The 12014-nt window shown below is 34.8% G+C and overlaps 1 protein-coding gene across 1 annotated transcript in view; it reads left to right on the top strand.

Annotated features, from left to right (window-relative positions):
- Nucleotides 1-9534, top strand: part of LOC145984043 (pyruvate dehydrogenase E1 component subunit beta, mitochondrial-like) — a 41748-nt gene extending 32214 nt beyond the window's left edge. Inside the window, exon 8 of the mRNA XM_083117383.1 lies at nt 5044-9534. Within this exon, the coding sequence (XP_082973509.1) occupies nt 5044-5192 (149 nt within the window). The 3' untranslated portion in view covers nt 5193-9534. The remainder of the gene's footprint in view (nt 1-5043) is intronic.
- Nucleotides 9535-12014: the final 2480 nt, after the last annotated feature.

Here is a 12014-nt window from a genome sequence, read left to right as displayed (position 1 = left end):
AATGAACAACTGTGGCTGTGTGTATTGGCACATTGTCATCTTGAAAGACTGCATCCTTACTAGGGAACAACATTTGTGCCATAGGATGCACTTTTTACCTAAAATGCTTGCATAGTCATTGGCAGAAACTGCGAGAAAGACTGCTCATCAGATCGTATTACTTTTTATCCAGTTATCAGAGGTCCTTGTTTTATGATCATTGCACCATTTTTTTCTCACTACAGCATTGCCATCGGTAATGAGAAGTTCAGAAATTGCAGTCGTACCATTGATGTTGAGTTTATGGAAGTTCTCATTGTACTTTTTGGGGGGGAAGCAAAAATTTCCAGATACTCATTGAGTTCTGCTGTCACTTTTGCTGTGTCAGTTCCATTGTTCTTCGTAACAATCCTCTTCAATGTTACGTGATCTCTCACACTTAGGATTGGTTTCCATCCACTATTCCTCTTCATTGATGATGTCTTTTCATGACTTGTGTACGCCATCATAACGTTAGGCATTGTTGTCCTCAGTACACCAAATAGTGCCAGTCTTTGTTACAGATGCTCCAACTAAACTGTGCACCAAGATTTACATTTGCCCTCTTTGAAAATCTGCTAAGTCGCCCATTTTGCAGCACTTCTTTATGAACTGTTGTATACAAGAGTTTGTACTACGTGACTTCAGTTCCTACAAAGAAATAAACAAACACTTCAATAACAAAAGGCTATCACAGTGCATGGTGGTTCAGTTGTACTGAGTCAAAGACAATTATTGTACTATTAGCAGGGTGTTTCACTTGTTTTGTCCAACCCCTGTATATGAAGATATAATTCATGTTTAGTGGTTCTGTAAAATATGTTTGAAAATAATAGTTTTATTTAACTACATTTTTCATGGAAGAAGAAATTCAAAAAGAAAAAAAGTAATCCTTACATTTTGATTTAGATTTATTTGAAAATAACATTAATAGCATGACCTCCATTTCATTCCACACACTCTTCAATCTTTTGAGGGGGTTACATATCATATTGCAGCATGGCTACAGGAATTTGAATTGATATTTAAGTCCATTGAGGGTGTGTACCTTTTGCTTTCAAATACCCCTGTTTCTGAAATCATGCTGCATGGGACACATAACTCCCATTGTTTTTGTAAGATGCTTTTACAGTGAATGTGTGTTGTGCCCCATTCCATGACTCTATCATAACTGCAAGATGACAGTAGTCATGTGTTGCCTCTGACGCAACAACTAGCTATATCCAGTGTTGCTAAATCACCCAGTTCATTGCCATACCTTGTATTTAGCATGAGTCAGTAGTTCTTTTAGGTACTAACTACTTGGTTGTGGAGAAGGATGTAGTTGAACAAAGATTGTGAAGCTTTAACAAAGATCTTGACTGTAATTCTTTCTGCACTACTGCACAGTCACAAATGAACTCCATACTAATCCAAAGAAATTCTGGACATTGATAAATTCATGGAGACAAACCAAACGCATCCCTTTGGAAGTAACACACAATGGCATTTCAGCTGTTGGTAATGATAGAGCTGAACTATTCAATCAAACATTTCAAAAACTTGTATTTCCCATGGTGTTTTAGATCACCCGCCTATCAAATCTATCTGCTGTCACTCTCTTTCTACAGTCTTTACAGAACCAGGTGAAGTATTGCACTTCCTTACCTCCTTTTCTTCTCACCGAGCATCTGGTCCAGACAATATTCCTACTATTTTCCTTCAAAAAACAGCTCACTCACAAACTACTCTTGCAATGTTATACAATAGGTGCTTCTCTGAAGGCTTCTTTCCCACTCAATGGAAGAAAGCAAATATCATTCCTATTTTCAAATCTGGCAATGTGAACCATACTACATGTTACATGCCAATTTCTCACCTATCCACACTTGCTATTGTCTGTGAAAAAATTCTAAAAAATAGACTTCTGAAATTCACATCCCCTTACATTAACCCAGCACAACACACCTTTCTTCCAAATTCTTCATGCCTTACCAATCTGTCTTCTATGCAATCCTATGCCATAAATGCCATTACTAATCGTAATCAGTTGGATGTTGTGTACTTTGATCTGTCCAAAGCTTTTGATTCAGTGGATCACCATTATTTACTGCATAAATTAGCTAACAGATTTAATATAACTGGAAACACATTAAAAATAGTGAAAGACTATCTAAGAAATAGACAACAACATGTTCTTCCTGGAACTCATTTTAACTGGCTTCCTGTTATATCTGGTGTACCACAAGGAAGCGTTCTTGGCCCTCTATTATTTGTATTATATCTGGATGATCTCACAGATCTCTAATTCCCCAATCTCAATCACAATTCTAATGTTTGCTGATGATTGCAAGATTATTAGAGAAATAAAACAGTCATCAGACATGCAACTTCTCCAAAATGACATTAATAGATTCTCTGAATGGTGTAAGCGATGGAAACTGTCCATAAACCCTTCGAAATGCTCTTACATAACAATTTCATTGAAACAAAACATTCTTGAAGGTAATTATACACTCACTGACTTCGCTCTAGCAAAAGAAGCACAACACTGAGATCTAGGTATCCTCATAGACTCGAAACTAACTTTCGATAATCACATATCAACCATCACAAAAAAGGCAATGCGTATGCTAGGCTTACTTTACAGATTCACCGAAATCCATAACCCGAAAGCACTTTCCATTTACTTCAAAACATTTGTGTCCCCCATTCTAGAATACTGTTCACCCATCTGGAACATGGCTGCCCCTTCTCATACCTCCAAGATCCACAGTGTTCTCAGCTTTTTCCTCTCCATCATTCGATATAGAGTGCCAGCCCTGAGACACCTACGTAAGAGAAATCTGCTTGTAAACTTAAACATAAATACTCCAGAATCACGTAGATACGTTGCAGATATGAAATTGCTACATATGATCATAAATAGAAACCTAAGATGCAGCATCCAACTCCTCAAACTCTCCCTCAGAGTACCTAGACATAAAACATGGAGCAAGGAGACTTTCCACTCTCACTCGTACAACGTTCATTATTCCATAGGCTACTGAACCAATTCAATATCATTTCAAACCAAGTAGATATATTCAGTTCATATTAGTCTTTTATCACCAACTTAAAAAAAGAATTGTACATTGTGAAAATAATCTATTTACCTTGGTACTGTCTTGGCTTGTTTATGTTTGTTTTATTTTATTTTATCATGTTTTGTGTGTTCTTTTTAAACACTAGTGTACTGTTTTATTGTTGTTTCTTTCCGGTTTAAAATGGCTTCTGCTATACTGAAAATTTCAATAAATAAATAAATAAATAGTTCCGAAATTATGACCATACTGCAAGAATGTATCTCACATGATATTTTTGATCACAATTATTTGACTATTCCCTCCAGTCTGTGTGCATAAATTGCCCTGTAAAACAAAGAAAATTAATATTTACTGTAACATTTCAATGCCATAGCTTCTTTAGCAGAATACATCACCATCTCCTGATGCCAGCAGCTTAGTGGAGCTGTGTTATTTTACTGTGATTTTGCTATCTTTGCATCAGCACCAAATAGTGTAAAAATTCCATGTATTGATGGAATTTCACTTTGATATGCGCAGTATTCTTTATATTCACAAAAGAAACACAAATTGGAACACATTTTTGTGGATTGAAGGTCAAAAACGTTTCTGCCATTAAAAATATAATGAAATCTTTTACACCATACACTGGCTGTATGCATAATAGGATAGAAAGTAACACACTTTTTAATATTAACACTTTAACTGCCCTCTTCCTCATAATGCCATTTTCATCATTTTGGTTTTTATCTGTGGACAATTATCATTTTGTCTCCTTGCTTCATCCAAATCATCTGATACAAATTCTAAACCTGAATGTCATTTATGAGTGAAATGTCATTAAATGAAGTTTCTCATCTGTTTGAAACCATACACAAGTACAGAAAATGAAACATCACTGCACATCACAGCTCATCTTGCACATCATTGCAATCTACAGAAAAAAATCCTCTGAGCACCAATTGACTTCTCATACATTTTTCTTTCTTCTGTCACCAGTTTTGTTCTTGAATAATCTTTTCTCTTTATTCCATACACTAACACAACATTTTCTGAATATCGAGTTACTTTGCTGAAAATTGGCCCAAACTGTAAATCCAAGCTGGAAGATTGATATGCATTCAGTACGGAAATACCCAACACTGCCTGCTGGAGACATAAAACACGTGGATATGACACCAATACCTGGGCAGGTATTGCAACCAACATTTACATGCACACACATCTTGGTAGATAATCATATCCCACACTAACCCCCCTTCCTCCATTGTGGACTGAGAAGGGTTGAATACAGAATTTAATTCCAATTCCTTTGTGTAAAAATCAATTAATTGTACTCTTATCAATTCTAAGAAGCAAAAATTTGTGTGTTGTTCTATCCCCAATAAATGTAAATGATGTAAGAGAATGAATTTGATATGTGCAGAAGAAAAGTAATTTGTGATAGGTAAATAAACAGTATATTTTCACTTGGATTTTTTTTTGTTATGATAATGGTGGTGTTACCTAGGGCTGAGCCGATACCACTGCTGATATCCTTACCAATTCCAAGCAATACCAATACTTGAAAATTGAGACAATTAAAATTAGTTTAAAATATTTAGAAATTTTTATCCATGAATTTTCCATTGGAACGGTATCATAGCTACCAGGGTTTTGCTTTAAATTCTGAAAGAGTTTTGCATGGAATTTTTGTGGACTGTACAAGACACTCAGACTCTAATATCAGGTATTAAATTCCAACTAATACTTTCTGATACCAGTGGCTGATACCGATACATTGGTATAGGCTCAGCCGTAGTGTTGTCAATTATTTTTTTTCATAGATCTAGAAATTTTTTTTCAAGGTGAGACATTCTGTTGCTGAGAGCAAATTTCTTTAAACAGCATATTTTTCTTTAATTGTTATGATGAATGTAAATTTTTGTGTATGAAGTAAGATAATTTTTTAGGTAACAACTTTCTTTCTTTGTTTATTTAGGTGAAACATTTTACCATCTTGATGCACCCGTCATCCGAGTAACAGGTGTTGATATTCCTATGCCTTACGCAAAAAGTTTGGAAGCAGCATCTCTACCTCAGCCGAGTGATGTAGTTCGAGCAGTTAAGAAAGTGTTGAATGTTCAATGAAAGTAGATGGTTGTAGTCATGAGTTCATGGATTATTGGTTACTCTAGCCCTCCTGTGTTCAATAACTTGCGGCACCACATTGGAAGGATCATACATGCAAGTTGCTATGTTTTGGAGGGTATTTAGATGAACACGCACTTATTAAGTTTTGAAATTAGAATAATATTGATGTGATTCGTGCTTAAATAAGGGGAAAATTGAAGCGAAAAACTGATGCATTGCTCTATTAGCATGATCCATTTTAATACTCATGTACCATACAGTGAACAATGAAAATTTAGTAATGGCAAAATCATTGCTGTATTTATTAAGATTTAATGCTCATTGTTGTGTTGATTGTTCATAGGGTGCTTTAAATTTTGTAATATGTTGATTTATTTTTGGATTTGTTTTATTAAGTTACCAATGTATTATCACCCTTCTAAAAATCAAGTATTTGTAATTCAGAGAAAGTTGTTAAATTTCCCACACACAAAATTGTAGTAACTGTGATTATAAAAGGCAAGCAGATATCTAGTCAATTGCTTCTGCAGAACTGGTCCATCAGTTAGTGTAAGCATTTATTCACACTTATAGTTTGCTCATTTGTACACTAAAGTAATAATGTACGGACAATTTCACCTTGAAGACAATAAAATATATAATAATGACAGAATGAGCTCAGTACGTGCAATGTAATGAGTTTGATTATCTTAATGTTATTTTGTTAAGATCTTCGTACACTGAAAATTTATTTATTTTAATTTTGTTTGATGCCTTTCTAATCTATTGTAGTGTTGTAAGGAAACGTCATTTCATAAAGCAGTGATTTTCAACCTTTTTGAGAGCGATGCACTCCTTGCAGTGTTATCAGTGAGCAACATTGCCAGTTACCAGTGCTCATTCTATAAATCTTCTTATCAGTTGTTAATTTTTTGAGTTCATATGTCAATTTGGGGTTACTATAATGCAAGAGTTCAATTCAAAAAATATTAAATGAGTTCCATGACTCAGCATTATGAAACAAGCAGATTATTTGTATAATAATTGTAAATTTTTTGCAATAATTTTTGTGTGCAAGTATTGTATGTTTGTATGTACATTTTCGCTAGGGCGCATGATAACTTGGTGAAAGTTCATTGGTAAGAAAGTAATAAGGGATGTTGGTAATTTACTTCATTTGAGTAGGGCCTTCTCGATGGAGAAGTGGTAGCGTTGTCGCCTTGTAATCATGGGATCCTGGGTTCGATACCCAGTGGAGGCACATAGTGGTTCAGATCCCACTTTAAACAGTAGGTCCAGTCCCGATTAGCCTTAATGTGCATAAAGTGGACTTAAAACACCAAATCAAATCAGATCAAATGAAAAGTTCATTTTAGTCTAAAATCCATAGGAGTGAAATTTTGGGTTGATATGGTAATATTTTGGGGTTGCTAAGGTTTATAAAAAAATTGTGACTTGAAATTTGTCAAAACTAAAAAGAGAGAATAAAGATAAAATACAAACCACTTTTCTGGATCTGAAATCCAATTTTGAGACAGATAAATTGGGCCCTGTCTTTAATTTTTTTTTCAAAGAAAATTAAAAAAATTCTGTAGCAAATGAGTGACTTCAAAATGTAAGTTCTTCTTTCAGCACAACGTAAACTGTTCAATCCAACATAGTCTTGATTACTTGTCCACACAAACTAATGTTTTCGGAAGTGTAATGTGTAAAGCAAAATGATTTTGTGATTGGCAATAAGTAAATATCATTTTATGTAACAGATCACAATTGAAAAAGAAAAATCGTATGAAGCATTTTATTCTTTAGCATTTAGTTACACCTATAAGCTTGAATGAAAATTTGGAAATGCTGCAGACTTGCTACATACTTGTTTCCCAGTTTACTATTAATTTCAATGTTTTTCTGTAGAATGTTGGAAATCCACCTCTTGAGATTTTTCAGATGCATTTAGAAATTGTAGTTTTAATTAAAGTGGTAATTATATCAGTTCATTCTTTGAACTTTTATGTCCACATTGCCCATGTGTAATAAAATGTCTGTATTTGCAACCTCACTTATTCTTCATACTAGAGCTTCCATATATATTTTTGTATCTTTTATGAACTTTTAGCCACATTTCAATTATACAGATTTTGCAAATATTATAAGGATTTTGTTTGTTAAAGAAGGAAATCAAATAAGTTATACCAGTGTATCATAAATAGTGCACCAGTAACTTCATTATTTGTAATACAGATGTTTATTTTATAAGTGGATTGCAATGTCCAGTGTGGTAAAATTTTGCTTTTCAATTTTACCGTGATGTACTGTGAAATATTGAGCATATGTTAATTCAAAGATCTTACATTACATTGAATGTTGAACACTTTTTCACGTGATCACAAGTAGTTCAGTTCCATGATAATTTGAGCTTTGAAATTGTTACAAAATTATTTTGAGAGTAGCATGGTATTTGCAGTTTTCAAATTAGCAAATACAATGGAATCCTGATTTTACGTTCCCTGGTTTTACATTTTCCTTAATCTTGATGATCCCAACATAACAAAATGTTATGAAATTTTCCTTGATTTTACATTTTCCCGCATTTTAAATTTTTTGAGGTGGGTCCCTTGAAAAACGTAAAATCGAGGTTCCATTGTATTACCAGCACAAACTAAAAGTTATGAATGTAACTGAGTGAATATGACAAAATATAGATAGTCACAATGGCAGTTGGATACCATACTATATGAAAACAATCTTGTGCCAAAACACTTCAGTTCATTTATAGGATTATCAGGGTACCAGTGATAAATTCTATTTATTCTTCCCCATGCTGACACCACTGGAAATTGATTGATATTAATACATCAGTCTTGCTATTGGTTCAGACTTAGATGTAAACTTGTAGTTCAGGTACATCTCCACACTGTAATCATGGAGGAATCTGGGTAAAAAGAGGGTAATGTCATCACGATGGCAATATAATGCACTTTGTGTTGTGATACTTTTCCTGGTTACTTCTATTTTGCTGATATTGCCAAATGTATTTATGCTGTTTGTTTCTTTTTGACAAGCTCTATGGTAAGGACATTTTCTGTATATTGTTACAAGGCTGATTTGACTGGAATGTAGCAGTGATTATATATTAATCTTATTTGTTAAAAAACTCTTATTTGTTATTTGCTGTCAGTTTTGCATTATCTATTGAGCTAACATTAAAGATTTTGTCAAGTCAAATCATTATCGATGAAGGCAATAAGATACTACTCATCCTGCTATTATGTTAATAATTCTCCATCATAAAACTATTTACCTTTGAAGTATATATTTGCATGTATCTGGAACTAACGTGATTACTTTTTGTAATATAATTTTCCAAGCACTGATATTATATTAGGCCATTTATTTCCCTGTACATTTGGATTACCACTTTTAATATCTTATTGTATAAAAACATGGCGTAGTGGGCTTTTGTTCTCTGTTAAGTAAATTACATTATGTAAATTGCTATTTTTAGTAATTGTTTGTGTGTATGTGCTATATATTTATGCAGTAATTGCCTTTTTTATTTCAAAAGATACTTGCCTTAGTGTTTGTGGAAGATAATAGAACTTGCCACACTTTTTTTTTGTGTGAAATAACAACTATTAAACACAACACATTAAATTACCCTAATGAACAAATAACATATCTTCATCATGTGATTTCTTCTTTATGTAGTGTATATAGATATTCTGTAGTCCACTTTACTGCAGGTTCCTGTCCTACAAAATGCACCTCAACTATTGTTTTAAAAAGTTTGTGAAGAATTTATACAAGCTTAAAATACTGTGGAATTAAGCTTTGAAAGCTATTTCAATCATATGTTTTGCCAGGTGATGAATTTTGGTTACTGATCCTCGTTTCAGTACTTGCTCTGTTATTTTCATATCAGCAAATTAGAGGTGTCATCATTTTGTGTGTGTGTGCACCTGTGTTTAAGCTCGTCTAGAAAATTGTACACTGTATTTTGTATTAGATCTGTGATGAATGTAGTAAACTGATAGCACAACAGTACAGCTGATTATTTGTAATGAGTGTCTGGTAATTTTTGTGTGCATGGTATTTTTGGGGGCCTGTTTCCACTGTATGCAAGAATAAATTCTGCACACATGCTTATAGAGCAATGTAATCGAAACTGACAAATTTGAATTGTTCTACATTGCTTAAATATGATGTTTTTAGAGGCATGTATAGCCGTTGGCAATATATATTTTGAACATCTGTCGGCTTCAGTTGTATGTAAGGTCCATATTTTTCAAACAACACGTGACATCCTCAAGTAGTGTACAAATATGTTATATGTTGAAATAATAAAAAGCTGCCAAACTTGTAATATGTGGTTGATTGATTGATTTTGATCTTATGGGCATATAAGTGTATGGGCTATTTTTATCCATCACATAATATGGTGATAAGCCCTTACTAAAACAAAATTGAGGACAGACCCCTAACAAGAAAATAAAAGATGTCTTTTAAAATCTTTGATTCAATTTTTAAAATTAATTCATTAATTTATTACTTGACAAGAACCAAAAGTATACTATTTCCGAGGATCGGCTGAGCCGATACCAAGGGTATCAGTAAATATCGGTTCAATTTTTTTTCACCGATACCAAAGGTTGATTGATTGATTTGCATTATTTTACTTCACGTTTTGTGCCACTTTTGGTTAATTTGCAAAGATGGGAATGAGTGATGATATAATGAAATTGATGAATGTACACTCACAATCATTCATGCCCATTGTGGGATTCAAACCCAAGACCCCTGGCGTCGTAGCACAATATGCTAACCACTCTGCCACGGGGGCCGGCGATGATACCAAACATTTTGAGCCGCTAGAGCGGCCAAGAGAAACAACTTATTTGTCAAGAGTTGTCCTTTTCAAAGGTTCGTTAAGCCTTCCTTGTGACAGGTTGGGGTCCTGTACAAGAATTCCATGTACATTTTCGAAAATGATGCACCCTCCTGGGAAGCAGATGACAAGATCAAAGTCAGGGCTAAAGAGAAAGCACTGCACCCAAAAGTGGCATTGAAGGCATACCTGGTGGTCAACACTATGTGGAAATAATAGAAACCATCCATTGCTAATTCTTGCTCACAAACTCGTGGTGTAGGAACGTGATGTTTTCAAAACAGCATTATTATAATGCTAGGCTCATTCCTAAGTTCGTGGGAAAGGGATGTATGTCGCTGTGGGAGGGAGGGTTGTGGATTTTCTTCTACCCTTCTGTGTGACTGTTGCCTGATGCCGACACTGCAGTGTTATTGCAAATGACAGAGAATAATGGACAGCAGGGCATATTCAGACCTGCAAATGTATTTGTGTAACTTTTTACATCGTTTTCCTCCCTTGCCAGGTTAATCCAAATGATAAGAATGTTGTTTACATTTGTATTTATTTTGCATTCCTTGTGCAAGCTGTACGCTATACACACTACATAAATTTTATTTTACACACTATAACTTCCTCTCCCAGTATAGACGTATAATGAAAATGGGGATCATGGGGCACTTATTATAATCCACCGATTTTTTCAGTGTATCGGCAACACTTTAACAATGCTTGCAACATTTCAAAAAACAACTACTTCTTTTTTTTGCATCCTTGAGGGGTAGAGAGAAGTTCACATAAAATGTCTCAGGATATTTTAAGTGATACGTATAATGTTATATGAGAATAATTTGAAGTATTTGATATCATTAATACTAATGTGATGTGATGAGTTTTGTGACTGTAACTGGTCTTTGTTATTTAACTGGAATTATACAAGTATCGGTATCGGTTGGAATCGGTTAACTTATCTGAACTGGTATCTACTCAGCCCTAATCCTTACCTATTAAAAGCTGAGGCTGTAAAGGGGCACTCAGCACACGCAAAGGCAAATAATTCTACGGGGTGGGAAATAACCTTTTGCTAGGGGTCCACAGTAAAAAGTAACAACAATTAAGAAATTATGGTAATACCAAATGTTTACTACGACAATTGTGGTTACAAAAACAAAATTAAAAGTTAGTATGTCCGCCATTTGCTTCTCTCACAGCACGAAGACGATCAGGGTAGGAGCTCAGAAGATTCGCAAACAGTCCGTATTCCATTCCATGTCACGGAGGACTTGTTCCAGATGTGCAAGGAGTGTTGGCCGGGAATAGCGGTCCGGTCCGCGTTCCACTATCATCAAGGACTCAACTGCGTCCTTCAGAATAGCCCCAAAGTGCTCTGCTGCATTCAGGTCCGGTGATGCACCCAGCCATTCAGAACTGCTGAAGAAGTCAATGCCACTTCGCCGAAGAAGGTCTTGGTTTTAGCATTTGCCTTGAAGCAAGGTGCTTTGTCGTGAACTAACTTTTAATTTTGTTTTTGTAACCACAATTGTCGTAGTAAACATTTGGTATTACCATAATTTCTTAATTGTTGTTACTTTTTCCTGCAGACCCCTAGCAAAAGGTTATTTCCCACCCTGTAGATGACATGACTCCACAGAGGATTATTCTGGCCGTGGGTCCAGACGCCTTTACTCTCCAGATATCAACTTTATACGATGCTGGTGGTTGCGGGAGTCGCTTGAACAGGGAAAAAATTAATTTCTCCCCTGATCAGATTTCATTCACTCATATCACTTACTCGATTTTGTATTTCATTCTTTCAGGACAGACAAACACAAACATCCATGTCCGAGCTGGGATTCGAACCCAGGACCCTGGCTTTGTAGCATGCTGCACTGACCACTTTGCCACAGGGGTCGCCAAAATGATTAATTAATGTTGTATTATTATATGAGTGTAAAAATACAGTGTAAGAAAGAGATATA

The sequence above is a fragment of the Lepisma saccharinum genome, chromosome 2 (assembly GCF_977018435.1).
Source record: "Lepisma saccharinum chromosome 2, izLepSacc3.1, whole genome shotgun sequence".
Classification (NCBI taxonomy): domain Eukaryota; kingdom Metazoa; phylum Arthropoda; class Insecta; order Zygentoma; family Lepismatidae; genus Lepisma; species Lepisma saccharinum.
This window is presented reverse-complemented; position numbering and strand designations above follow the sequence as displayed.